The sequence below is a fragment of the Drosophila miranda genome, chromosome XR (assembly GCF_003369915.1).
Source record: "Drosophila miranda strain MSH22 chromosome XR, D.miranda_PacBio2.1, whole genome shotgun sequence".
Classification (NCBI taxonomy): Eukaryota; Metazoa; Arthropoda; class Insecta; order Diptera; family Drosophilidae; genus Drosophila; species Drosophila miranda.
In genome coordinates, this window is record NC_046674.1 from 31,430,890 (window position 1) to 31,458,715 (window position 27,826).

Sequence of the window (27,826 nt, forward strand, 5' to 3'; positions counted from 1 at the left end):
CATACATATATACTTTTTCGTTTATTGAAACGTTTTAACTATATATTAGTGCAAAAGTTTACACACACAAAAACATTGTTTACAACAAATTAAAAAAAAAAAATTATACTAAATATTTTCCTTTTTTTGCCTAGATTGTTAAGTAGTTCATTATATTATGTAAAATATATAAAATAAATAAATGAATATGAAACTAATGGTTGAGAAAAACCTCATTGTCGTCGTGAGCTTCCAATTTGGGCGGGGCCACGCCCTGCGGCGTAAATAAGTCACGCTTTGAACCAGAAAAAGGCAATCCACCTTATCTGGATCCACGTAAGCGGTTGCTGAATAACTGCTAAAGATAACATTAGTTTCCACCTAATTCGAAAGAAATATTTACGTAAGATGTGGGCTAACTTAGAGACTAAAGCCCCCTTAGGGTGCAACTTTTGCGAGCTGTTTCCTAGAGAACAATTGCATCGTCTTCCTGGAACTGCTTGTTCTTTCGCCGGCGGTTTGACTTGATCTTGCTGAGCACGTTATAGGCCTGCTGGATCTCGATGAAGCGCTGGTGGGCCTCGTCGCGCAGCGCCTCGTCCTTGACCTTATCAGGGTGATACTCCTTGGACAACCTGCGGTAAGCCGCCGTGATCTCGGCCTGCGACGCAGTGGCACTAACGCCCAGCACTTTGTAGGAGTTCCGCTCGCCGTCCACATCCATGCTCTCAAATACCTCCTTCCAGGTCTCGTACCAGCCGTGATGCTGTGCGTAGATGTAGGTGTCGTGCAGGGCCTGCTTAAGGTCCGTCCACCAGGCGGAGGCGAGAAAGTTGTGAAGGGCCTCGTGTATTGGCACCTCGCCACCATCCTCGTCCGCAATGGTTCCGTTGAAGTAGACGAAGCTGCCCCAAAAGGTGCAGTAGATCAAAATGGCTCCCGTCAGCTTCAGGGATCGCTCCACGGGTCGTCCCCGACGTGGTGGAGTTCGGCGCCATTGCTTTGAGATGCCGTCAAAGGTGAGGGCGGACACCAGTCCCGTCAGCAGCAGTGAGTAGGTCTCGTCGTAGATGAAGTACCGCGCTGGGTATGCCAAATAGGCGGCCAGGAGACAGTGCCACCAAACGCCCTGCTCGCGGCCAATGTTCCCAACCAGCCAGATTCCCTGGGACACGAAGATGGGAATGGCCCAGTGCAGGAAGGATAGGTCGAAACCAGCTACAACTGTCTGCGGTATGGCCATCGCGAACAGCTGACCAAATAAATGACCGATCATCACCTGGCCCACGAAGCGCTTGGAGGAGTACGGAGGCCGCTGAAAGGCCTGCAGCTTGGCCACGAACGCCTTGACGAATCGCGGGTCTTCGTTGGCATCCCGCACGTATTCGGGTATCAGGAAGAGTTCACCAATCCAGCCAATGCCCATGTAGCCGCCCAGCGTGCATGCCCAAATAAAGGCGTGACGATCGCGGTGCAAGTAGAGATGATGCAGACCGAAGATACCGCCAAACAGCCAGAGAACGTACGCAACTACCACTGACTTCTGGGCAAGCAGGGTGTTGGCCTCCGTGGAAGATTCGCGGTTCGTCGACATGCGTCTATTTGGCTTGCTCTTGATGAGCGATTTGTCCGTGGGCGAGGGCGGGGGACTGTCGCTTGTGGTCGATTTGGCCTTTGCCTTTACAGTGCCACCGAACTTCGGCGACACAGTCTGCTTGGTTCCCATCTTCGGATATGCACTCGGAGTACTAGAAGGAATAATCACTTTATTTGAATACGAGTTTAGTTGAATTCCAAGCAAAACTTTGGTAAACTGACCCAATTTCTTCGTGAAGAGTGTCGTTGCGCACGCGCTGTTGAATGTGCCTGTTCCAGCGGCGGGAGTGGAGCGGGAAGCAGCGGCAGCAATCGGCGCCCAACTTTCTCTTTTCACAAATTCTGCGCACGCAGCCAGCGCAGCAAGAACAGGCAGAAGAGCCGGAGGAAACAGTTAGGGAGCCGCACTGATGCGTTAAATTTCTATTAGTTCTTTACGCCTTTTATCCACGCTGCGAATTTAACTTTGACAACAGCAAAAATACAGACAATAAGTGCACGAACAGTTTGTTAAGCCAGAACCACTCTGTTGTTCTGCTAACTGTTTTTTATGGAAATCTCACTCTACTATTTACAGCGCAGCGACGGAGCGGAGGGTTTTAAAATTAAAGTAGCAGCGCAAATCGGCTAAGGCGTATGCAGAAATACCCTAAAGCGTAGACTTAAATCCCAAAAAGTGTGAAGTCAGCCAGGGCTGCATACGCACAATTGGGAAACCTAAAACTCTTGTTCCGTTCCGTTACCTCTTTTTGACCATTCTGATAAAAATTTATATTTACACTTTTTTATTGATTCAATTCAGTTTTATTTTTTTTCAAAATGCCTATATGCATATTAATAAATGCTTACACGTATAATGTATTTTAATGAAATTTGACACGTGATTTGCTTTTAAAAGTCTATAAATTAGCTTTAACTTACAATTCAAATCGAAAATTAAATTTGAGCAAAAACACTTTTCAAAAGGTCTTAGAAACTACGGTTTTCTTTTTTTGAGAGTTTGTTATTTAGCTTGATGCATTTGCTTGGTAATACTTTGCTTGGGTTAATAAATAGTTGAAAAAAAAACCTCTAGTCCTAAGGTTCCTTCCTGGACCTGGCCGGGAAATCTTCACGAATAGATTGATGAGAGTAGTTGATGTTCCTGCCGGTGGACGTGGACGTGGACCTGCACCTCCGGTCCTCTAGTTGTTCTTTTTCTTGGGCTTCTTGGGATTCCGTGAGCGCGACTTGGCCTTGCAGAGCGGGCAGATGGGGGCATTTCGATGGATTTGCTGATGGCACGACAGGCACGACTTCATCGGTGGTGGCTGCTGGCGGAGATTCACGTTGAAGTCCGAACGGAACGACGGATGGTGGCCGATTCCAATCGACGGTGTTTGTTGAAGGCGATTTGTTGGCGGAGGTGGAGGCGGCGGGGCCGAGAAATCACCTTTGCCTAGACGCACAGCGGCCGCGGCGGCAGCTGCGGCAGCCCCAGCGCTGCCTGCTCCAGGCGGGGCCGGTGGCATAAAAGCGTGTCCTGGTCCACCACCACCGCCGCCGGCGCTGACTGAGCTGCTGCCGCCGCCACCAGACGATGAACTGGGGGGTAAGGCGGTGACCGTGGCCTCGGGCATCAAGGGATGACGAGCGTGTGGGCGAGCCAGGGACGTTGGCTGCGTGACCGAGGCTGCTGCTGCGGCTGCAGCGGCAGCCGCTGACTGGGCGGCCACCTTGAGGAAGTTTGTCTGAAAACGATCCTTCGATATGGGACTGCCCTCCTCCTCGTGCAGGTCGCGCAGCGGACTTAGGCCGAGGTAGTCCCTTCGCATGTGATCGATTTGGTACTTGAGTGCCAAGTACTCCTCGTATACGCGATTGGCCATGTCGAAGGAGCGCGTCTGGTTCTCCTTTGTCTGCTTGATGATGTTCTCCATGTCGTTGATGTCCGCGTGGATCTGGCGCAGTTCCTCTACGTGGGACATTTTCTCCTCGAGCAGGTGCTCCATTTCCTTGCGGTATTCTTCCAAACACTTCTCCTCGTCGTCGCTCAGCTTTACCTCCTTGATGATGCGCACCTTAAGTTTCTCGAGGGCCAGCGTCTTGTCCCGTATGTCCTTGATGGCCTCTAGCTTGGCATAGTAGTGTCGCTCGTTGGAGCTGGATATCTCGCTGGTGGCCATTTTGTGTCCGTGTGGGCCTTGTGTCTGCCGTGGCTTCCTCTTTCACTGAGCTGTTTGCTTTTACCTCGACGCGCTGAGATTGGGATTTTCGATGCAGATGCTGGCATCAACGTCAGCTGGTGTCACTTCGGCACAATTTCAATGCATAAACTTTTTAATTGAATTCTATATTTAAATCTCAAATATTTGGTTTTTTCACTGCTTTCTGTATATGTATATATCGATGTTCACATCGATGTCATCGATGTTTGGATGTACATTGCGACATCGATGTTTTTTCTAAAACATCGATGTTTTTAGACGTTTGTGTTTAGGCGTTTGACCAATTACCAAATTTTTCCGAGCCAAATGAGGTGCGGCTAAGAAAAAATATTTATAAAGAAGCCACAGACCAAATTACTCTGGCCTAAGTGTGAACTGTATGTTAATGCATCAATAATTCAACTATTTTTTTCCTTTTGAAATTAAGATTCGTTATGTTGTATTAAAAGCCGTTTACTTTTCATTTTATCGAGGAAATTGTTTTTGTTTTAAAAACGAAGAAGTCTTGCGGATTGTGAAAACGGGAAATCGAAAAACTTTTGCGAAATTGAAAACCGGAGCCTGGCTGAATAATTAATAAATTTAATTTTTTGATCCGCCGGGCAGTCTTTGGCCGTCATGGCGACAGGAGGCTGATACACAGTACTTGTTCACTGGGGCCGCTGATGCCACACCCTCCGCACTGTCTATGTCAATGGCGTCTATGCTATGGGGTATGATAACGTCGAAGGGCTGTCCGGATTTGGCCAAGAGGCTCCTTTGTGCCATTTACCAGCGAAAGCCTGATGCTGTGACTTCTGCCTTCGATCTGGAAGAAGTTATAGAAGGATTAGGGGTATCCTCTACCGCGCTCAGCATCCGCTAATCTTACCCCGTCAATTTGTTGAGTGATCGGGTCATAGTTCACGGCACGGATATTCTTTCGGGTCACTGGCAGCGTCACATTCGTATTCGCATTTGGGAAGGCCAGAAATTCCTCCAGATACAGAAGTTCAGGGTCTCCCGGTCCAAAAACGAGGGAAGAAAATTTGTACAGCTGAGCCTGCTTTATTTGGATTCTTCGCCCGCTGTTTGTGCCGACCTGTTGACCAACATGCAAGTCAGGGCCAGCGGTTCCACGCACAGGTTTTGTGCTTTTATCCATACAAATACCATCTGAAATCTAATTGTCTGTGGGACACCTCCAAACTGTTGGTGTAACGCAAAAGAGTATCCTATTTCGAAGGCTGTGAATCGATTTCTTTAAGATTTATGTTTCTACATTATTTACATTTTGCTCAATTTATTACATGACGAATACACGCTAACGCTACTGTCCCATCCAGTTCACATTCATGTTCACAAATGCGGGGGTGCAAGGCCGTTGGCCATTTCATTCAAATCCGCCAGCTGTGAAAGTGCTGTGAATAAGAGGTATGGACAACAGGAAACACGGCCCAGAAAATGAACCGCATTCAAGGTAAAATTCACCCCTTTTGGCGAATATACCTTGAGACGAAATCGGCTTTTGAGGCTCGTGGGCCCCTTGCCCCATGATGTAATTATAATGATGTATAATTACATCATGCCTTGCCCATACCTTTTTGTATAGCCCTTTTATATTACGACTCATTTCTTCGTCGCAGGAGAGACAAGCAGTGTATAGTAAGGTCGAGAGATAACGGTGACACTCTCAGAGCATTGGCACAGTCGATCCTATCGTTAGGAAAATGTAACGTTGTGCCTCTCTTATGTCTTGCAACAAATGGGAGCTTGCAACAAATGAGCAGGGCGAACAGCCCGATACCAGCAACAGTTCTGCTGACTTTAATCAGTCAGCAGAACAGATACGATCTGCAATCGCAAAATATTGTGTAGACCGTAATGAAAATTAAAAACTTATTTTTTTATTATTTATTATTATTTGTTTCTATTTTTTAGCACTTCCAACAGATCATTTTGAAATTTCGTTTGTGTGCTGATTAGGTCCTGCACCATCTTCTCCTGCCTCACGTCGTGCTCTTCCTTCTTTCTGTGGTGGTCCTTCTGTTCTTCGAGACGTTCCCGGGCGATCTCTGCAAGCCACGAAATGTCGGTCTTTTTCTTTTTCTTTGACGGACGCCCAGACAAGGTGCTGGAGCTACAAGATCCGTCCAGGTCCATCTCAATAATATCCGAAAAGTACTCATCAGGATCTGCAATGAACATCTTAAATGAAATATATTTTTTTTAGCAATAAATTAATAAAACTTACTGTCGTTGTCCAATGTGCTCTGCTCCATGTTGTTTATCCGGTAGCACCCCAGAAATGATGTTGCCACCCAGATGGAGCACCGCCGCTCGGTCCAATTTTATTTTTTTCAATCCTGCAAAGTATAAAAAAAAAGTAGGTTTCACAATCTTTTATTTGGCAGAGTCAATAATATTTACCTGTATTTTTTGGTCATGTTCTCGAGCTTTTTCCTTATCTCGCCCCATCCAAGCTCAAGCCCAGCCTCCTTCATGGACTCGGCCATCTCCATGTACACATGTGAATTTTTGCGTGGTCCGCGCAAATCTTCAATTTTCTCCTGCCATATGTCAATCAGCAGGCTCTCAAGCGCGGCACTCCATTTCACCCTGCCGCCTGCTGTTGTTCTCTTGTTTGCTGCATTGTGTTATAATATTATATATTATAAACAATAAAAAACAAATATATCTATTCAACGTACCACTGGAGGAGTTTTCTGGCACTAAATCCATTTTATTAATAAGTTTTTCGAAAATTTGGTCTGCTGTCCTTCCGAGCTGTTCTGTTGTTGTTTTTGTTTTTTGTTAATTTTGTCACAATCATTGTTTACGTTTTCGCAGTAAATACCATTTTTCCATTGTGAATGACAATTATTCAGAGTTGCATTTGAAAACCATCGGCTAACTATCGCATAGAAACGTGCGGCTTAGGAACATCCAAAATGGATGGTGGACTAACTGGGAAATTTTCGGAACGGCAAAACCTTACGGACCATCCCCGAAATGGATGGTGGATGGTGGATGGTCGTCAGTGTGAATAGCCTATTATGGTATTTCTTGTAGTGGAAACAACCAATAGTGATTACATCGATTCATCGATAGTGACCATAAAGACCCGATATATTGGCATCAATATCAATATTTTTCGCAGTTGTAGCACGGCTGCAGGCAACTTTTCAATTGAAATGACGTAGTTTTTAACTTGAAGATAACAAACAAAAAGACACGCGTAATTAATGGTTTTAACAATATTTTATTAATATAATATTTAATATGTTTTTTACAGTATTTCCATTAACTTGTCTAGCTCTGCGGCATAAGCTTCAGATTCGAATTCGTACGACATGGTCGTACGACCAATCACGCATAGATAGTTATTGGGTGCTTCGTAGTCAAAGCAGCACTTCCCAAGCCTTCGCAAGCGATACCTAAATTAGTAATATCCTTTCACTGACAATAAAAATGTACCTTATTCATAGAATACTATTGGTGCTGCTTAGTTTCATGGAATTCATGGAAAAGTAAGCCTCACTCCAAAACTTAGTATTTTCGCTGATTTTTTTGATTTTATTAAATGAAAATCGGTATATGTCAAACTATCTGGTAAACTAGTGGTGTTAGTGTCAAATATCGATCAATCTCACACTTTTAATGCAACCGATGGCAGCATTAAAAAAGCTGAAAAAGCCAAAAACATTTCTAAAAATACCAAATTCCCGCAGCTGTCTCTAAAAAAAGCTAGATCTGACGGGAAAAAAAGAGAGATCAGCATCCCTGGTAGTATGTGTAGTATAAATTAATAGCCGCGAAACGAATTATGCCAAGTAGATTTTTGTAAAAGACAAAGGACCGAGAAAACTGGTGATAGCTGATCATTGAGTTCTGGTCATGATTTTCCAGCGTGAGGTGCGCGTTGCGTTGCGGTTGTGTCAAGTGTTGCCCCACATCCATTCCATCCACACCAGCGAACGCCGATCGCCAGTCGTACAAGCGAGCGATACAACAATGCGTCTGAGTGTGTGTCCGTGTGCGTGAACGTGAGGCATCCGAAAATTATTCATTCCTCGAATCATAAAATAAACGAAACGGAACAAAACGGTCGGCGGAAGGTAATCAATACGCGTATTATGTGCAGAGCCGCCCAGCTAAAATGTATCAACAGGAACTAGTGGAAGCTCTAGCATATCTAGATCTTCTAAAGGTATCTCCCTGATACCAGACTTGTTTTTCACTTGGGCCGTTCCCCTTTGTTTTCTTTTTTTATTGTGGTATCTTCTATTGTTGTTGTTTGTAAAATACAAAAAAGGACATAAATCGGATTCGTAATTCTAGTTCGACGCCAGCAATCGAAAGGTAAAGTTTTTGTATTATTTTTTCAGGCTTCAGTTTCGTGAAACCTGTAACACCATTGACCAACCTCTTACCCTGAAGTGTTTATCTTTCACCTGCATTCAATTCGTGGGCTCCTGAGATGTACATATTACACCGCCCTAGGTATTTCCCTGATACGAAAACGATAGGATGGAAACGACCACTGTACATACATAAATGCATTTGTACCTCGTTGAGCCCGCATATTCCCATTTGTTGATAGTTTTCGATACTAATATTGGCAAATGGTCTGCAAATACTCTGTTTGTTGTAAAAGCTCCTAACTGCTTATCGCTACAGCTTTACTGCCAGAGCCAGAGCCGGACCAAGAAGATAGCGGTCAACGGCGTCACCTGGTGACACAGAACGGCACAAGTGTCTCTTGGCCCGTCTCTCACTCTCTCTCTCCACTAACGTGGCACATTTCGCTGGTGCTGGTGCTCTCTGTCCGTCCGCGCCTCTTAATTGTTTGGCAATTTAGGCAATTATAAACATATTAGGTTTTCTGGCACACATTCACCGAAGAACCTTTCCCCCCTCCATCACTCGGAATACTTACTCATACCCGTATCTGGCTTTTATACTACCAGTAAAACACTGCTATACGTCATTCGAGTATTGTAGATAGTTGCGGCCCACGGCTAATAGCTACATATTTATGTAAGTCGATCAGATCAGCTGTTCTGTCGCACGAATAAAGCTCAAACTCGCCCCATTTATTTGACCGGGTACCTGAACAAGTTCGCGTTGGGGTTAATCGCTTTGGTCCGCCCAGAACTACTGTCTTCAGCAAAGGCCATAAGCCAGCCCATGGTTGGCCTAGACTCTAGAGAGCGAGAAAGATAGGGTGGATAGCGCGGATAACGATAACTGTCAACTAATCGCTGCCGGCCCCTACCCCAGTCCCCTCCCGCAACAGAGCCTTGGTCCCTTGGTCAGCGCAGGCGCGACATCCACGTCTACGTCCACAAGCAGCGCTGTGGCTGTGTCTGTGTCTGTGACTGTGCGTGTCTGCGTGTAGATCAAATCACAAATCGATGTAGACTTCCATGCTACATACTGAATGCGACATAAAATGCCGTCAAGCAACTTGGAAATCGAGTCGCTCTGGCTGGAGCCTCGGAGACTCTCCTCTGTCTTATATAATTGGGGCCATGGCAACGTTATGCCCACAGAGTGCTCTGTGCCCACTTCCTCCGCAACTTGTCCGTCTTTTTGCACTGTGCTCAATGAATATGACCCTTCCCTCGCTGGGAAGGGGGAGGGAGAAAGAGGAGCTGAGACGACGACGAATCAGCTTTTTATGCGCTCTCTTATCGCATTGAAAAGCATAAACAAACAAAATACAATGTTTCAACTCTGTTCATCATTCACACTCGTGCGAGTATGTGTGTGCATGCAGCTGTTTGTCCATGGGGAGTAGAGTGCTGTAGGGCTACTAGTGGGTACCGGCAGCGACGCTCCAAAGTGGATACACGCTATTAGATTATACGAGTTCTCGTACGGGTATTCGGGTACAGGGGTGAGAATCCCCGGCCAGAAACGTAGTACATGATGTATTCCTAAACTTCCTTTAAAATACAGAAATAATTCGTTTGAATGCACATACATATATATGTATGTACATACATTTGTATGCATCTAGCTACTCGTATTTGCTCAAGCCAAGGCAAAACATAAACAATTATATAAAGCATTGCAAACGATGGTCGAAAAATGAACATACCCTCTGCTACTGCATAAAAAACAACCAGACACTGTACCAACAAACAAAACAACAAACAAAAAGGGAGAGTGCAAGTGATTCATCCGAATAAGCACCAATTGCATATTCCCCGGGCAAATGCACATGAATGCAGATTCATTTGACATTGTTTATCCACGTACATATTTATGTATGCATGTACATAAATATGTACATGTTCACATGCATACATATGTGCGAATGTATATGTACCGTATGTACATGAATTTCAGATGTGGTTTTAATAAATATTTCCGTATATTTACTCCATATATTGCTTTGGCAAACGTTCTCTCACCAACAACGGAACCAAGCTCAATTAAAGTTTTTAATGGTGCTATGTGGAAAAACAAAAACAAAACCAAAAACGAAAACAAACGAGGGGGAACGTTGTGAGTTGCTGCGGACACCGCAACTCTACGGTTATACCCGATACTAAGTCAGTATGGCTCTCCTCCGGCAGACGCCGCTAATATTAAACGACACGACAAAGAGTGCGTGCGAGAGAGACAGAAAATCAGTCTGAGCGTGACGTCGGGCGCTGCGTAGCCACTGCAAATTGATTTGTTCCTATTGGCTATAAAAATGATCTGATCTGATCCAGATTCAGCAATCTGATAGATATGGTCGTTATCTATGATTCGCCCTTTGTGGGGGCGGAAGGGGGTGGGACGAAATTTTGAGATATACGTTTTAAAGTGAGATCTAACAGGAGTGCGGATACCAAATTTGGTTACTCTAGCCTTAATAGTCTCTGAGATTTTTGAATATCCCCAGATTTTCGTCCTTTGCGGGGGCGGAAGGGGGTGTGGCGAAATTTTGAAACAAACTCGTCTCGGTTCGATATATTAGGAGTGTGGATACCAAATTTGGTTGCTCTAGCTTTTGTAGTCTCTGAGATCTAGGCGCTAATGTTTTACTCTAAGCAAAGCCGCCTATGCTACGTGTGTGTTAGAGAGAGACAGGGCGAGAAAAAATGAAATTGTTTTCTTGATGCTGGCTATAATAATAATACGATCTAATTCAGATTCCGCAGTCTTAAAGATATGGTCATTCTCTACAATTCTACGTTTTTGGTTTTCTCATATCTTCAAAATTGTGGATGCCACAGATTTTCGTCCTTTGTGGGGGCGGAAGTGGGCGGATCACAGAAGTCTGGATCCAAAACATCGTTGCTCTAGCTCTTATAGTCTTTGAGCACTAGGCGCTGAAGGGGACGGACAGACGGACGGACGGACAGACAGACAGGGCTCAATCGACTCGGCTATTGATGCTGATCAAGAATATATATACTTTATGGGGTCGGAAACGATTCCTTCTGGACGTTACACTTTTACCACAAATCTAATATACCCCAATACTCATTTTGAGTATCGGGTATAAAATGGGAGCAAAGGTCTATGCAGTACATTTAATGCAAGCCAATCGAAAAATGAAACCAAATCAATTTTGAAACCCATTGGCGGTGTAAAATGTGTGTGGTAAATAACGGTTTGTTCTTTTTTTTATTACATACATATGTATGTATGTATGTACATATGTACATATGTAAGTATGGCCATTTAATGTGAATGCGCCAAAATGTGTAGCTCGTGTCTAGTATTCCATATTTGATAGCCTTTTAGCTTTGCTGAGATACGAGTATCACAATCACAAAGCTTAAACAATAAACTGTTCTTTAAGGTGGTACGTCATTAGCTGAGACGTGTGACTGTTTTATATTTTTATAAAATATAAAATACAAACCGTGATCTCTAGAACGCTCTCCAGAGCCATCAAAAATTGCTAAACTGGGAATAAGCCAATTACGAAGTTTCCCGAACAGATTTTTTCGGTATTTGGCAGTCGAAAATGTAATTGAAATTTGGCTGGCATTTCTGGTGTGCTAATGGAAAGCTGATAAGCCAGGCCCCGTTTAAAGCTCTGCCAGTAGTTCACTGGTGCTCTGCGGAATTTACTCCACAAAGGGAGAGCAAGGCAGAGGTCTGATTGTAAACTCCAACAATGAGCCAGACTGTTGACATTGATAAGAACATTGATTTCAGCGATTTCTCAACTGAATTGATCTGTCTTCAGACCAGCTTCAAATTCCTAATTATAAATACGATATCCGGAAAAAGTATTCTATACTTCTATACTTGTCTATACTATATTAATATGTTATGATTCATTTCTTATATGTACATTCATACATACGTATTGTTGATCAGCATCAGTAGCCGAGTCGATTGAGCCATGTCCGTCTGTCTGTCTGTCCGTCCGTCCGTTCGTCCGTTCGTCTTGTTTAACGCCTAGTTTCCATACTCCTGCAATATCACACTGAATCAAGTTTGTTTCAAAATTTTGCCATGCCCCCTTTCGCCCCCACAAAGGACGAAAATCTGTGGCATCCACAATGTTAAAGATATGAGAAAACCAAAGATGGCAGACTGGATCAGATCGGTCAATTATTATAGCAAGAAGGAACAAATAAATTTGCAGAGGCTACGCAAACCCAGCCGCGCGCTTTTTCTCTCCCTTTCTCACACGCACTGTGTGCGCCCTCTGGCGGAGAGGAGTCGTGCTCACCGAGTATCGGGTATAAAGGTAGAGTCGCGGCCGTGGCAGCGACTCACAACGTTCCCCCTCGTTAAAGCTATGCATATGTAAATATTAAAATTTCAGGGCTTTTTCTCTAGGTGTACTTATTCATTGCAAAGAATACATACATACATATGTACGTATGCACACATGCATGTACATACATATGTACTATTACATCAATCGCTGGGTTTGCGCCGATCGTCATTGTCATTGTTATCGCTGCTCTGCCTCCCCGGCTATCACTGCCTTTTTGGACCTATAAATACGTGTGTAAATGTGATATCAGTATAGCAGTATTTAAGCGAATGCATGTGTTAACATATTTACATACATATCTACATTGATATGTTAAATGATATATATATGATATAGGTATCGTACATAGTACATACGTAATTTATCCCAAATCTTGTTCCGATATTTTCTCGGCACAAATAGAGCTTCTGTGGAACATACTTATACATATGTACATATGTATATATTGTACATACGAGTATGTACATATGCACATGCGATAATAATGACCTTTGGAAATCGGATTGCTCAGTGTCTTGTGGTAGGCACTACTTAGACTTGGATCTGAGAGAAGCCCCTCTCCAAAAGAGGACACGAAGAAGGCGACACCAAAAGATGCGCGGGGCACAGTGGGACACCAGCCGAAAATAATATGAATTGAATAATATGAATATACGCACCTGACGGAGCTTTCAAAAATACACACAAGGAAACTTTTAGTTTCGCTGGAAAATGTAATGGAAATGGAAATGTATTCTACGTTTAATCACATGCTGCATTTCAGGTGGAATAACATGTAAAAGGCGAAATTTTTAAAAACTAACTTGTCAAGGTCCGATATCACAGGAGTGTGGATACCAAATTTGGTTGCTCTAGCTCTTATAGTCTCGGAGATCCTTGAACTCACATTTTGCAATAGGCAAAGCCGACCATCAAACCTGTGTGTTAGAGAGAGACAGAGCGAGAAAGACTGAAATTTTTTTCTTGATTCTGGCTATAATAATTATACGATCTAGTTCAGATTTTGCACTCTAGAAGATATAGTCATTCTCTACGATTCTACATATTTTTGTATCCTTTGTTTTCTCGTATCTTTGAAATTGTGGATGCCACAGATCTTCGCTCAATCGACTCGGCTGTCGGCAAATAGTTGTTCTTTAGAAATTTTGAGTTTATTAAATATTCCTTCCAATAACGATGATTATTTTACAAAATCAAACAATAAGATCAAGTTTTATCATAAAATTGTTTTTTTTTTTTGTACCTTTGTAAAAGTTATGTTGGATTAAAATATAAATCAAAAATATACAATTATTATGTGTAGCAAAATTTTCTATTATACCTTCTTTATCGGTCCAAAAATATAAGAATTTCGAATGCCCAGATCATGAAGCACCATTTACTCGGGCAGACAACAGTTTGAAAAACTGTACTTTCAAATGCAGCTTGTGAAGTTTTGTGATATCTTTATCTACATATGTATATTAGTTCAGAAGCTATTAATTTAGCGAGCTAAAATGGCCGAATGTCCCACTGTGCGGCTGCTATAGTTGCAGCTGATTTTTCGGGAAAACAATAGCAGGATGCCAGCTCAAACATACACGTACACGTACATATGTATGTAAGCATGTGTAATATGTAGTGTCCGATCTAACGTGACTCACCCGCACTCACAATCGCACTCACGAGCGCACTCTCTTTGAACAAGTTTATTCATCCAAGATATCCAATGGAAAGCACAATACTCCCGTACGAGTACGTGCAAAGGGAAAACAGAATGAGAATGGGAATGGAAATGACTACAATGGGTCTACTTAAACATTTATAAACAAAATCATTGAGCACTGCAGAAATGGAAACGTCAAGAGAATCAGGAGGCGAACGCGATGGCGAAGGAGAGGGATGGTAGAGGGAAGGAGAGAGCCCAGGGAGAACAGAACTCTCATTTAAAGTGGAGCGACCACTTAAGCGACAACGACCACGACAGCGACAGTGCCAGCAGATGGCTCTGCTTTGCAGATTTGAAAAGTTCAGGGAACTGCAGCACAACACACTCACTACTGGCTCCACCAGACAGCCAGAGAGAGAGGGAATGACTTATGTCGGTATATGTATAGCATATGTAGGGCAATACCCTACTCAACAGCAGGTACATACATATATATGCAAATGGTGGTGATAATATCATTCCTATTGAGGACAATCTATGTTGTGCTGGTAGATTAAGACCTTCCCTGATTTCCAGCTACGCCATTTCGTCACAAAGGTGTCGGCAGTGATCCTTTTCGATTCCTACATCTGTTTGATCTTCAGCGCAGAGCAGCGCTGAAGCAGCTTATTTCATCAATTTATTAGTTTAATCACAACTTTGACGATTAAAGGGGTATTTCCGGGAATCCCGGAGGCTAAAGGGAACGGCCAGAGGCCCGATACTTTTCTTTGTGATTCTTATTTTTATAGCCGATACTCAAAGAGAGTGTAGGGGTATACTAGATTTGTGGTGACAGTGGATGTGTGTAACGTGCAGTAGGAAGGATTTCCGACCCCGTATATACTACATATGGATACTCTTGATCAGCATCAATAGCCTAGTCCACACTCCAGATAGATCTCACTGTTACAAGTTTATTTCAAAACTTCTCATCGTATCGTTTTATCCCCAATGAGTGTGCAGCTTAGATCCCCCTCTTGAGCCCACGCTCATCTTTGATCACTTTAAGCTGAAATAAATATTCGACAGAAATTTAAACTAAAACGAGGGGGAACGTTGTGAGTTGCTGCGGACACCGCAACTCTACGGTTATACCCGATACTTAGTCAGTATGGCTCTCCTCCGGCAGACGCCGCTAATATTGAACGACACGACAAAGAGTGCGTGCGAGAGAGACAGAAAATCAGTCTGAGCGTTACGTCGGGCGCTGCGTAGCCACTGCAAATTGATTTGTTCCTTTTGGCTATAAAAATGATCTGATCTGATCCAGATTCAGCAATCTGATAGATATGATCATTATCTATGATTCGCCCTTTGTGGGGGCGGAAGGGGGTGGGGCGAAATTTTGAGATATACGTTTTAAAGTGAGATCTAACAGGAGTGCGGATACCAAATTTGGTTACTCTAGCCTTAATAGTCTCTGAGATTTGTGAATATCCCCAGATTTTCGTCCTTTGCGGGGGCGGAAGGGGGTGTGGCGAAATTTTGAAACAAACGCGTCTCGGTCCGATATCACAGGAGTGTGGATACCAAATTTGGTTGCTCTAGCTTTTATAGTCGCTGAGATCTAGGCGCTAATGTTTTACTCTAAGCAAAGCCGGCTATGCTACGTGTGTGTTAGAGAGAGACAGGGCGAGAAAAAAATGAAATTGTTTTCTTGATGCTGGCTATAATAATAATACGATCCAATTCAGATTCTGCAGTCTAAAAGATATGGGCATTCTCTACGATTCTGCGTTTTTGGTTTTCTCATATCTTTAAAAATGTGGATGCCACAGATTTTCGTTCTTTGTGGGGGCGGAAGTGGACGGGGCGAAGTTTTGAAATATTTTTGTAGCAGTGACATATCACAGAAGTCTGGATCTAAAACATCGTTGCTCTAGCTCTTATAGTCTTTGAGCACTAGGCGCTGAAGGGGACGGACAGACGGACAGACGGACGGACGGACAGACGGACAGACAGACATGGCTCAATCGACTCGGCTATTGATGCTGATCAAGAATATATATACTTTATGGGGTCGGAAACGATTCCTTCTGGACGTTACACACATCCACTTTTACCACAAATCTAATATACCCCAATACTCATTTTGAGTATCGGGTATAATAACTCTACCTACGCCTACCCCTACCCTACTTAATCTGAATATAAATATAAATAAATCTAGATCTAAATAAATGATAATGAGATAATCGTCGGGCTAATTGGAGAACTGCAGCCGTCGCCGGGCGAGGGCCAATCGCATCAGCCTGCGCTGCTCCAGCTCGTGCAGCTGCTGCCGGACGAGCAGTCGATGCAGCAGCTCCACCTTGGCGTAGCTCTCGGCCCTCCGGTGCAACAGTAGCTGGTGCTCTGCGATCCGGGGGTCGATTCGGCTTCCATTCGAGTCCCCTGGGCTGATTGGCCCGACAATTTCTTCGGTTAGAGCATGGCCTTGATATATGGTCCGCAGGAGCTGCATCAGCAGACGGACGAGGGTGAGCCAGAAAGTGCACGACTTTTGGCAGAATGTATCGGTGATCGTGGCCATCCTGCTTGCTTGAATTGATGCGATCGAGTGTGAGGGCCAGCCATGGAAGTCGGGTCTTTATAGAAGCCTCAGGCACCTGCTGCCTTTACCTGAAAGCCCTCTTTATCTCCCTAAGCCCTCGAAATTCCTCAAAGGTAATCATCATAGGGCCTACCTGGACACCTATCGTCCGATACCATGATATCCCCGCAATAAACAAATAAAACGCAATCCTTTCTCTCACTTTCAGACGACTCTGCCATGGAACAGGCTCCGCGACCCGTGCCGGCTCCGCGGCGGCTCTGCACCGAGCTACGTCCCGCCAACTATGAGAACATCGAAATCAAGCCTAGCAACAACAATAACAACAACAATACTATCATCAGTTTCAAGAAGCTGAACATCAACGCGGAGAACCTGCACGGCAACTGTGCGGAGAAGAAGCTGCCGGCAAGTGGGCAGAACAAGCTGCAAGTGCTGCAGGAGAACAGCGCCGAGCAGCAGCAGCCCATCTACGGTCCCGACGCCAACGAGAATGTCCCGACGGAACCGATCTATGCCGCGCCCCGACCAGCGCCGAGACAGCGACTCCCGCCGGAGGAGCTCCCGCAGGAGCCGCAAGTCGAACTAGATGTGGACGCGGTTCCTCTGAGAGCTGTGCGCACAGCTCCCCAGGTGCCGCCGAAGCCGCCCATCCTAGAACAGCGCTTGTCGATATGCAGCGAGATGGAGCAGCAGGGGGATGCTACGGCCTCCTCTCTCTACGGCTCGAACGCCTCGCTGGACTGCTGCTCGCAGGGCTCGCAGAGCGGCATGTTCAAGTCGCAGTCACCCGGGTACGTAGACGACGTTGATGGCGTTGATCAGCGGGGTCAGCCATTTCCGGAAGATTTCTCCGACCCGGGAACACCTCCGCCAACGCCAACACCACCACCACCTTCGACATCTTCATCGACGTCGCTCGATCAGTCCTCCAGCTGTGATCAAGAACAAGACCATGATCGAGAAGATGACAAGTAAACTTTACCGAAATGTTCTCCTTATACTAGATCTTTCCCTTTCCTTCTTCTTTGGTGTTTCTCTAAACGGTTTCTCTGTTTTTCTGTAGATGCACCCTCATCTGTACCCTAGTTCCTTGGTGTCCCAACATCCATAGTTAAACTAACCTAAAAATCAGATATGAATCTGGATCTGGGTCTTGGGTCTGGCTTATCCTTTGACGTTTCACGGTTTCGGTTAGCTGGTTTCTCCCCATCTCCGGTTGTGGTCCCACGGGGAGACTCGAACGCCTTCAGCAAACGATCTCATGTTATTATTATTTTTGCACTAACTCTCTCTAGTTTTGGGTCATCGTCGTCGGCCGACGCCGACGCACGTGCGAAGCGAGTCGTTACTTCAATAATTCGTTTTGAATTGTCACACATGGAATTTTGATTTGATGATACGATTTATATGTAATTTGATATTTGATTGAAAACATGTCAGAGTTGATGGAATTGTACCCAATGTCGGGAGTATTCTCGTAGTTAGCTGATCCTGTATTTTAATATAATTCAGAGACATTTCCCTTTATATAAAGTCCTTTGAATCTTTTTTTTTTTTTTCTTGGACGTTGACATGCAATGACTGCATCTTTCAAGAGGCGATGCAGTTACTGCACCGTTAAGTGGCCCGTGTGAAACCAGCAGAAGGCTGTTACGCGCGGATCCCAGTCAAAACGCAGCCCTCCTCCCGCCCAACCGACCGAGGGGCGCTGCCGCATGACGCACGGTGCGTAGCCGAACCGAACGCGAACATGCAAGAAAGATAGCTATTAGACTAACATTCGAGGAAAATTAGCACAAAATTTACTAAGAAACTAAGCATGCAATCAAAATACAAATTCCACTACAATTACTAATTACTAGAAAGGTGTGTAAGGATTAGTAATTTAATAAGAGGAAGAGAATTAGTGGTGGATATAATATGGTAGAGGGAATTATAATCCGAGCATAAGACCCTAAACGGTTCATGCAAGGAATAATTCGATCTACAAAGTGGAAGGAACAACGGTATAAAATTTCTAGTCAGTCTAATAGGAATCGTGAAGTTTATGTGGCTCAACAGATCAGGGCTGTCTATGTCACCCCTGATCAAGTTGTGCATAAATATCACACCAAGCATTTTTCTACGGTTAACTAAGGATGGGAGGTTTACTAATAGTAGTCTACTAGAGTAAGATGGGAGTCTTACACCCGCATGCCAATGGCCACCTGTAAGCTCATTATAAGGGAGCAATACAAGCGACTAAACAACGATATGTGGCAAACAGTGCCACGATGTCGCACAACTCGGCAAACATGGCCGACCATGGACATGAAGCGCACCTCCGAGCTCCTCAAGTTAAGCAGGAAAAGGTGCAGCGTAGTCACACGTTCCCTCACGGGACACTGGCTAATAGGCACCCACGCTAACAGGCTGGGGGCCCCACATAACGATTTTTGTCGCAGCTGTAGAGACGAGGAAGAGGAGGAGACAGTGGAACATCTGTTCTGCTCCTGCCCAGCTCTCAGCAGAAGAAGGCTACAGCACCTGGGCTCAGCCTTTCTACACGACATCTCAGAGATGTCCAAACTATGTCCCAGGAGGATAGCGAACTTTGTGAGAGCATCTGGATGGGATAATTGCTGACAGGAAGTCTCACAACGCAGGAAGGAAATGATCCTATGCGGTATCACAACGGGCCGAAACCGGCCTAAGTGTGACGGGTTCCGAGCGATCCCGGCAGCCGCCTCAACCTAACCTAACCTACACCCGCATCCCAGTTAAGGCCCCGCAGAGCAAAGAGTAAACAAAAAAAAAAGTAAAAACACTCGATAACACTAGGGTTTTTATTGCCGCTTCGAACCAAACCGACTTTTTCTAATATATGTGGCTTTACAAATTTGTAATGAATTTTTTTTCACGGTGTGGTTTCTTTTTTGGAAAACTTTTAAGAACTGGTATTTTTTTTAATGTTTTTCAAAGGTTGTGCATCTTTTTTTAACATAACTTAAGTATGTACATATCTTAAACCTGGTGGTATTGCACTTTGCAATTTCGAAATAAGACCTAAACACTTTGGAGCTTACGATCATCGTCTCGATAATATTAAGCTTTCAAAATTGATAATTTGTTCCGTTACGTACCTTCCCAATTCCCAAATGCCAATTTACCTTTAAAAAATGGTATAATTAAAAAATGTTGGTATTTTTTGTTTCAAAAATAACGGTTGTATTTCGAGTAACGGAATTTAACGGTAAATTGTGGCAGCTACATAAGTCTGCACCTTAGCCGCTTGTCCATAAATATTAACAAACGATACAAAAATAGAACGCAGCCTCTGAAAAAAACATTAGAAAAAAAAACAAATGTATTTGTTTTAGAAAATGTATTAGAAATTGTTAAGGCCCCAAATGTATCAGAAAAGGTCGGGTTGGTTCGAAGCGGAAATAAAAATATACATTTTGTTGCCTGGTGTAATTAATTTTTTGTGGTACCAATCTTAGCAATGGGGTAGCAAACGAGCCTCAGGATCGGTTTAAAACTTGTGTTGAGATAGCAATCAAAACTGCAGCAACGTTTTGAAAAATAAATTTCAGCTCTAGCTACGCATCGTCGTCTGCAGGAGATGGTCTCATTGGCAATAACACCTGCCAAAAAGCTACTTCTGCATAGTCGAGTAAAGAAAGCTCGCTTATATTGGTCCAACGAAAAATCAAATTGGGCTGAATCTAAGTGGCCACGAATCATATTCTCGGATTATTCCAAACTGAATCTCATTGGAACCGATAGTTCGCGGGCAGTTCGCCGCAGAAGTGGAGGCTTTTCCGAAAATTGGTGCATTGCCACCGTAAAGCATTCGCCATATATTATGATACTCGTATGGGGATATATATCTAAATATAAAACTAAATTACTAATAATGATTAAAAGGGCATGGTGAATGCAAAATGCGCAGTGGAGTTGGGCCCAGTATGGGATCAGTTACTGAGAGAGAAGAAGATCCCATCTTTCAGGACGAATCTGCACCTTGTCGACTTTCGGTTCAACTAGCTTTGACTATTTTTCAGCGACAGAAACATTTTGAAGCCGGAATTGGACATTAAGTCCCTAGATTGGCCATCTCGGGGACAGCCCCGACCTCAATCCGATAGGCCCTTATGACTGCCAAAATAATAAACTATGGTTGAGTCAGGCGAAATTATAGAACAAGTTTGTTTTGAGGACATAACGGATGAATATCTAACGGCTTTATACGATTCGATGCGTTCCCCATAGCGTCAAATGTTCAATGAAACCCAAGGTGGGTAGGGGTACCACAAAACATTTATTGATTCATAATTTGAAAAAAACACCTCGTGCAATAATATTGTTTATTGTTAGTTAATAGAAAAAAAATAACATATTGGAAAAAATTTGGTTTTTGTTGAAGAAATCGTTTACCGTTTGCTAAAATTGTTTCCATCGTTTGATTGAATTATTAAATAAAAGTTGAAATTACCGAATGGGAGAGTAAAGCCGCGACCCTTGCTGCGTCTCACAACTTTCCCTCGGGTTTTATTTGATGTCAGACTTGATGTCTGCAACGCTGACAACGCCGTGCTTGCCTAGTTTGGTAAAAACTACATAGTGTCTTAGCTATTGAAACGTATGTATGCCCTCGTACATGTGTATCTGGCTTAAACGAAGCGCTGATCGAAAATGAATATTGAGTGTCGTGGGTGGAATTAGATTTGTAAGCTAGTCTTTAGTAGACCCTTTAGTTAGCCCCTGAAGCTAGCCTTCCTTTCTTCTTAATGCTATCATACATAGGCACTCGGCTGTAGTCTTTTTAAGTCTTCAGAGATGTTCTTGATGATCACCTTGATCGTCTGTGCAATACTATTTTTGTCAGACCCGACGCGTCGCTAAGTTTCAAGATCTATAGAGATCAAGGATACAGGAGTGCAGTTTACGTGGCATGATGTGCGATTATTGAAGCACTTTCTTTCAGTTCGAGATCAATGGCAACCGGAGGAGAAGGCTATCTGCGAGGGTCCTTGGTAAATCATCCGATTTATCTATTTCGCCGATGCATAGCCTTACCTCTGAGCAAACTTCGGCGCGCCCATGTTTACATACATTAAAGTAAGATTAAGCCCATGCACCTATATATTTGAAACGAATACCTGTAGAATACAATATGTGCGCATTGAGACGGCTGATTCATCTGAGGGAAGTTCTTGGACCCAGCGCATTTCTCTTCCCAGCACTCCTATTCCCATCATGTGCCTAGGCCTAGCCCTAGCCCAATATGTGTTGCGGATACTCCTATTCACGTAGTATTAGATCTAACACGCACACACATTGCACTAGTATACGTACGTATACTTGGATTTCATTTACTTACCAAATGGGAATGGGACGAACTCTCTCTGCCACAAGCAAAACTAACTCTCTCTCTCTCATCCTCTCTCTCCCTCGATTTCATTTTGCCTCAAATGAATTCAGGAATCTTCTGCGATCCTTGGGCACCACCTCGAAACTGCTGGGCGAGGCCATTGGCGAACGGATCACGTTCAAGGCCAAGGGTGCCAAGAAGCGTCTGGACAGGAACCTAAGGAGCTCCACGGAAGCGATCAGCAATCTCAGCGCTGACGCTGGCAGCCGTCTGAAGAATGCCAGCAGGCGATTCGGGTCGAACTTCACCTTGGGGGCAGGGGAGGCCATGGGGACAGAGAAGCGGAGGCTGGAGAAAGCTCCGTGGGAGAGTTTGACCTTGAGCGACGACAGACCATGCCCAACACGGATGTCTTCAATGCGATACAGTTCTCCAGTCCCCTGAACCGGAATGTCGTCGGCGGAGGATTCACCGATCTCCGCGATCAGGCAAAGGTCACTGCCAAAGTCAAAGTTGAGGATCAAGAGGTGCCAGCTGGGGGGGACGGTGCCGGGGATGATGACGGCTGTTATGAGGTGCCCAAGGTGCAGGGTAAGCCCCCCAGCTACGATGAGGCACTGAGGGCACGTCCCTCCCCACCTCCCCCGCTGGCCAAAAATCTCTCTCAGGAGCAGGTCCAGCTACGGACGCAGCAGCGTCCCCCGATCCGCGGAGATGACGCAACGACGTCGTCTCCGCCATCGTCCCTGCCAATGCCCGCGTTCCCTCCGCCGCGCCTCTCCCAACAGCCGGAGCGGTTCCGGCTGGACGCACTGCAGCCGCCCGTGCGGCAGAAGCGCCGCAAGAACTACGAGCACATCGAGCTGCGACGTCCCCCCGTGGACTCCGCCGAGCTGAAGGAACTGAATCGGGCAGCGGCGGTAGCGGAGCGAGAGGAATCGCTGCTAATCTGCGCCAAGATTGCCGCCGAAGAGGCGAGGGCCCCAAAGCCAGAGCGCAGCGATTCCTGGCAGTTCTACGGCGAGGATGTCGATTCGCAGCAGGGAGAAGAGGTGCAGGAAGAAGACTCCTCCCGGGAACCGGTCTATGCCAACCAGGAAGCCACCTACGGGAAGCTCTTCGAGATGGCCACCGCGGGGAGCAGTCGCGGCTGCAACTTGTTGACCCCCAACCAGCAGCAGCAGCAAAACCAGCAGCAGCAAGAGCTGGCCTGCATCAGCGAAGATGGGGAGCTGGACAGCAACGACGGAGCCGTCGGTGGATGGTCCGCGCCCCAGGAGCTGATCGAGGAGTTCGATCCATTAATGAGCAGCAAGTGCTCGACGCTGGAGCGTTCCAACAAGAGCAACGAGCTGCTACTGCTCGAGCACCTACTGGAGGAGGACACCTACGGCACTGTGAAACAAGAGCGGGATCAGGACGATGTCAGCATGTGCACCTCCGAGGAGGAGCCGCCTAGTGGATGTGCGGCCACGACAAGTGGTCGCCAGCCCCAGATCGTGCACCAAAATGCCCAGCTGCTGAACGACAGCCTGGAGCATATGCTGGACCGCGAGCAGGAGCAGTTGGAGGCACGTGCCAGGCCCTATCTGAGCAAGATACCCGAGGGGACCGCCAACAGATCCATGGTGGACTTGGCCAGCGCCTCGAGAAATCGCACCAATTGGTTTGTGGCAGACGGTTCTCCAGTCACAACCACAGCCACAGTCACCTCCACCTCCACGTCCAGCAGCAGCACAAAGTCAGCACTACCAATCGAAGGCGACAGCCCACCCACCTACCTGGAGGCCATTGGAGGAACAGGAACCAGCGGACAGACCGCCCCTGTCAGTATCGAGTCTCGTTCTACGCTTAGCTCTCGTCTGCGGAAGACGATAACCACCTTCTCGAGCGTCAAGCTGCGCATGGATGTGATGAAGAGGCGCTCCAGCTTTAAGGCGGGGGCCCAGAGGCAGTCGGAGGTGAAGGTGGCCCTGCAGATGGTTCCCCGGCCCAGTCTGTCGCCGCTTCTGGTGCGCTACGAAGGTCCCCTTGTGCGGTTTCCCTCGGGCGTGGTCGAAGATATACTTAAGGAGATGCAGAACCGAAAGGCCATACTCAGGGACCGCCAGTTCCAGACATTTCTCGACCAGGAGATGAAGACGCCAAGGGAGTCGATACCCTTGGACACCATAACCACGCTGCAGTGCGTCAGCAACAATCGCGTCACGGACACGGCGACCCACTTTTACTGCTTCGAGATCACGACATCTCAGCCGAAAAACGGAGGCAACGGCAACGGAGTAAGCGACAGCATGTCCTCGAATCCCAATCTGGTGATGACCAGCAGCTCGTCAGGGAACGTCAAGCAGCAGCGGGTTTCCCATCTGTATGGCGTGGGCAAGGAGTCCGAGAGGGGCGTCTGGATGCAGAAGATCCTTGAGAGTCTCACCAACAGTATGCCTGTCAAGTACACATGCCACTATTACCGCGCGGGCTGGTGCTACCTAAAGGTGGGTGAAGCGTTAAGCTCCTCCCTGAGACCCCATGCCTAATGCGTTGCATTCCGTTCCGTTCCGTTTCAGAACTCTATCACGTCAGAGTGGAGTGGCACCTGGTTGGTGCTTCGCAAGAGCCAGCGACGTCTCATCTTCGTGAGCGAGGCCACTGGGAATGTGGAGAAAATGGACTTGCGCAAGGCGCGATGCATAGGTGCTATATAAGAGCTATGTAAGAGCTATAAAATAACATTTAATTGCATTTCTATCCCTCTAAAATAGTGCTCAAGGAGAGTGACGAGTCCATCGACAACCTGCACGTGGGGATCGGGCCAATGCTGATGATTGACTGTCCGCCGTATGCTGTCTACATGATCATGAGCTCGGCACGAGAGACAAAGATCTGGCGTCACATCATTCGGGAAGTGGCACACAACAACGGCTTTTCGCTGGGGGATCAGCAGTTGACGCGGTACGATGTGCCCGTGATAGTGGATAAGTGCATTAACTTTGTGTACATCCACGGGTCCATGTCGGAGGGGATCTATCGCAAATCAGGCTCGGAGAACTCCATGCACAAGCTGATGAGCGCCTTCCGAGCGGATGCCTTTAATGTGGAGATCACCCGAAACGAGTACAATGAGCACGACGTAGCCAATGTCCTCAAGCGGTTCATGAGGGACTTGCCCGAGCGCCTCCTGGGCAAGCTAACCGACAGCTTCGTCTTCGTCACCGAGCTGAATTTGGCCGCCGAGAAGATTCCCATCTATCGTGAGCTCCTCGCTCGCCTCTCGCCCATCGAGCATGAGACCTTGCGCCGGATCGTGGGCCACCTGGTGTTCATTAGCTCGCAGCAGACCAAGAACAAGATGAGCGTTCAGAATCTAACCATGATCTGGGGCCCAACGCTGCTGGCCAAGAAGGTGGGTCCCCTGTCAAACCTTGGCTACTATATTTAGGAGTATGTGCATAATTATCTGTATGTTTCCGGCTTCTCCAATAGAGCGATGAGCTAATCTACTCTCAGAAAGAGGCCGATGTTCTCAGCGATCTCATTCTTCTGTACAAGAACCTATTCCCCGTCAGTGCCGATGAAATTGTAAGTTGAACGCTACCTTACTTTGAATCTATGAATATTTTTACACCAGATACTCAAGAAGAGTACAGGAGTATAGGAGTATGTGGTAAAAGTGGATGTGTGTATGACCCAGATGGAAGCGTTCCCGAAGCCATAAAGTATATATATTCTTGATCAGCATCAATGGCCCAGTCGATTGAGCCAAGTATGTCTGTCCGTCCGTCCGTGTGTCCCTCCCGATGAGCGCCTAGATCTCAAAGACTCTTAAGCTAGAGCAACCAGACTGTATGTGACTGTGATATCAAAATTTTACCCCGCCCCCTTCTGCAGTCACAAAGCACGAAAGTCTGTGGCATCCTTAATTTTAAAGATACACGAAAACGAAAACGTTGAATCATAGAAAATCATAGAAGATTGCGGAATCTAGATCAGATCGGGTCATTATTATAGCCCTAAGAAACAAATGTACGCTACGCCCAGCCACGCGCTCTCTCATTCTCCCTCCCACACACCCTTCCTCGTGCAGTGTGAGCGATCTGGCAGACGAGAGCAGAGAGCAACACACCTTCTGACTGAGTATCGGGTATATCACAACGTTCCCGCTCATTCTTTACAACTATGTTATATTTTATTCAATGCAGAAACGGGAGCAGGCCATGCTGGCATGCCTGCAAAAGTATTACGCTGCCGCCGAGACGCTCAAAGATGCGGTCAAGCAGTCGGGGGACATAAAGATCTGGATCAGCCTGAATCCGAATCCAGACAACATCACAGAGGTTTGCCATCAGTTATGATTGATCACTTCAGTATGTAATGATCTAATCGCTCTATCCGTCCAGGAAAAGATGCAGGTGAACGCCACGATTTCACCCACCAAAACCGCCTACGAGCTATGTCGGGAATATTCCGTCAAAATGCAACTACCAACCCATCAACTGACGCTCTACGAGGTGATACTGAACGGCAGCCTGGAGCGGCCCCTGCACCATGACACAAAAGTGTTCGACGTGATCCTTAACTGGTCGTACTGGCCGGAGGAAGATCGCAAGCACAACTATCTGATGGTGCGGCCCATTGAGATGCTGCGCGAAATACAGCGGGCGATCAAGAATCTGGCCACAGTGACGCCCGGCAAGGAGCTGCGCTTCGCCGACAATCGCACCAAGACGTTCAAATCTCTACAGTGCGAGCTGCGCGACGGCAAGATTGTTATTTCCAAGAAGGACAAAAACGACAAGACAACTATTATCAGGGAGATATTTCTGCAGAGCTGTACGGCGTATGTTGGCTGTGAGCGCAAACGAGACTTTCCATGGAGCTGGGCCATCACTTTTGTCGAGCGCACCCAGGCACAGATAATGAGGTTTGGGTCTAAAACTGATATCATCAGAGCAAGGTGATTTCTAAGACTTTCATCTCTCCATTGCAGATCGCGAGATGCTCCCTACATTGGCCATGTTCTGGCCGGCAGCGAGTGGGTGGATCGTACCATTTGGTATTCGAGCATCTGGTATTGCCTCTACGGTGACAATATTTTACCACCAGCTGAGATCATCCTCAAGTAAAGGAAGATCTGATCAGCCCTAAACCATATTTTTGTCTCTCTGTTGCATTTCTTTAGTTATTATGTACATACATAGATACTCTGAATTTATATGAAATATGATTAATTTACGATCCGATTTTCACCATCGTTGCACCCCGCCCCCTAACTTTTCGAAGTTTTTTTTTCCTAAACATAAAATGTCGAATAGACTGGAAAAAAATCTACATAGTAAATAATACTATCATACTAATGATCCACATTATCTGTACATAATCATAATCGCCTAAAACCAAAATTGTACATTACCATAAAAACATTATTTTTACTTCTTTGCATATGTATGTATAACTGAGTGTTCGATACAGTCTAAGTATCGAAATTACTTTCTGACTACATATACTTTTGGCTACATAAAGCCAAACAGGCAATATTTTCATATTTTTAATATCATTTATTATATATTTATATATATACTTGTTTTAATGGGGTCTGCGATTATATACAGTACATACAAATATTTTGTACCCATTCATTTTAGAATCAACACAATCCAGAAAAGGAAATGTTGAATGAAAATAAAAAGAATACGGAATATACTGTTCATTAATCCGTTCATTA

At 45.5% G+C, this 27,826-nt stretch overlaps 6 protein-coding genes and 1 long non-coding RNA gene across 8 annotated transcripts; 2 read left to right on the top strand and 5 right to left on the bottom strand.

Annotated features, from left to right (window-relative positions):
- Positions 1-2: 2 nt before the first annotated feature.
- Positions 3-2,205, bottom strand: LOC108152393 (dnaJ homolog subfamily C member 22). 2 transcript variants are annotated; one of them, XM_017281692.2, is made up of 2 exons: positions 1,798-2,205; positions 3-1,727 (listed from the first exon to the last, which is right to left on the bottom strand). In XM_017281692.2, exon 2 carries the CDS (start codon positions 1,703-1,705, stop codon positions 446-448), a length of 1,260 nt encoding a protein of 419 aa, XP_017137181.1. In that variant the 5' UTR covers positions 1,706-1,727; positions 1,798-2,205; the 3' UTR covers positions 3-445. The 2 variants fall into 2 exon arrangements, with proteins under 2 accessions (XP_017137181.1, XP_017137180.1); XM_017281691.2 differs by having other exon boundaries at positions 3-1,743.
- Positions 2,206-2,420: 215 nt separating this feature from the next.
- On the bottom strand, positions 2,421-3,966 carry LOC108153048 (zinc finger C4H2 domain-containing protein). Its single transcript, XM_017282820.2, has one exon. The coding sequence runs from the start codon at positions 3,738-3,740 to the stop codon at positions 2,760-2,762; it is 981 nt and encodes a 326-aa protein (XP_017138309.1). The 5' UTR covers positions 3,741-3,966; the 3' UTR covers positions 2,421-2,759.
- Positions 3,967-4,073: 107 nt separating this feature from the next.
- LOC108153049 lies at positions 4,074-5,131 on the bottom strand. The gene is made up of 2 exons (XM_017282821.2): positions 4,654-5,131; positions 4,074-4,590 (listed from the first exon to the last, which is right to left on the bottom strand). Exons 1-2 carry the CDS (start codon positions 4,924-4,926, stop codon positions 4,489-4,491), a joined length of 375 nt encoding a protein of 124 aa, XP_017138310.1. The 5' UTR covers positions 4,927-5,131; the 3' UTR covers positions 4,074-4,488.
- A 273-nt stretch (positions 5,132-5,404) lies between these two features.
- Positions 5,405-5,917, top strand: LOC108153052. The gene is made up of 2 exons (XR_001774873.2): positions 5,405-5,642; positions 5,703-5,917. It is a non-coding gene; the product is annotated as an uncharacterized LOC108153052 (long non-coding RNA).
- Positions 5,649-6,625, bottom strand: LOC108153050. The gene is made up of 4 exons (XM_017282823.2): positions 6,473-6,625; positions 6,192-6,408; positions 6,016-6,127; positions 5,649-5,956 (listed from the first exon to the last, which is right to left on the bottom strand). Exons 1-3 carry the CDS (start codon positions 6,501-6,503, stop codon positions 6,049-6,051), a joined length of 327 nt encoding a protein of 108 aa, XP_017138312.1. The 5' UTR covers positions 6,504-6,625; the 3' UTR covers positions 5,649-5,956; positions 6,016-6,048.
- Positions 6,626-7,534: 909 nt separating this feature from the next.
- On the top strand, positions 7,535-27,784 carry LOC117185881. The gene is given in 10 exon segments (XM_033386987.1): positions 7,535-8,123; positions 16,957-17,722; positions 22,218-22,429; positions 22,432-24,599; positions 24,672-24,798; positions 24,867-25,507; positions 25,588-25,683; positions 26,304-26,438; positions 26,502-27,025; positions 27,092-27,784. Coding segments are annotated over 9 exon segments (4,794 nt in total). The 5' UTR covers positions 7,535-8,123; positions 16,957-16,967; the 3' UTR covers positions 27,228-27,784.
- On the bottom strand, positions 16,398-16,727 carry LOC108165236. Its single transcript, XM_017301275.1, has one exon. It carries the CDS (start codon positions 16,725-16,727, stop codon positions 16,398-16,400), a length of 330 nt encoding a protein of 109 aa, XP_017156764.1.
- Positions 27,785-27,826: the final 42 nt, after the last annotated feature.

What these genes read in the sequence shown, in the direction of transcription:
- LOC108152393 (XM_017281692.2), bottom strand. Translation starts at nt 1,705, where the DNA reads ATGGGAACCAAGCAGACTGTGTCGCCGAAGTTCGGTGGCACTGTAAAG.
- LOC108153048 (XM_017282820.2), bottom strand. Translation starts at nt 3,740, where the DNA reads ATGGCCACCAGCGAGATATCCAGCTCCAACGAGCGACACTACTATGCC.
- LOC108153049 (XM_017282821.2), bottom strand. Translation starts at nt 4,926, where the DNA reads ATGGATAAAAGCACAAAACCTGTGCGTGGAACCGCTGGCCCTGACTTG. An exon ending in TCACTCAACAAATTGACGGG is followed by an intron (nt 4,591 to 4,653) that starts GTAAGATTAGCG and finishes AACTTCTTCCAG; the next exon opens with ATCGAAGGCAGAAGTCACAG.
- LOC108153050 (XM_017282823.2), bottom strand. Translation starts at nt 6,503, where the DNA reads ATGGATTTAGTGCCAGAAAACTCCTCCAGTG. An exon ending in GCCAGAAAACTCCTCCAGTG is followed by an intron (nt 6,409 to 6,472) that starts GTACGTTGAATA and finishes AACACAATGCAG; the next exon opens with CAAACAAGAGAACAACAGCA. An exon ending in AACATGACCAAAAAATACAG is followed by an intron (nt 6,128 to 6,191) that starts GTAAATATTATT and finishes TATACTTTGCAG; the next exon opens with GATTGAAAAAAATAAAATTG.
- LOC108165236 (XM_017301275.1), bottom strand. Translation starts at nt 16,727, where the DNA reads ATGGCCACGATCACCGATACATTCTGCCAAAAGTCGTGCACTTTCTGG.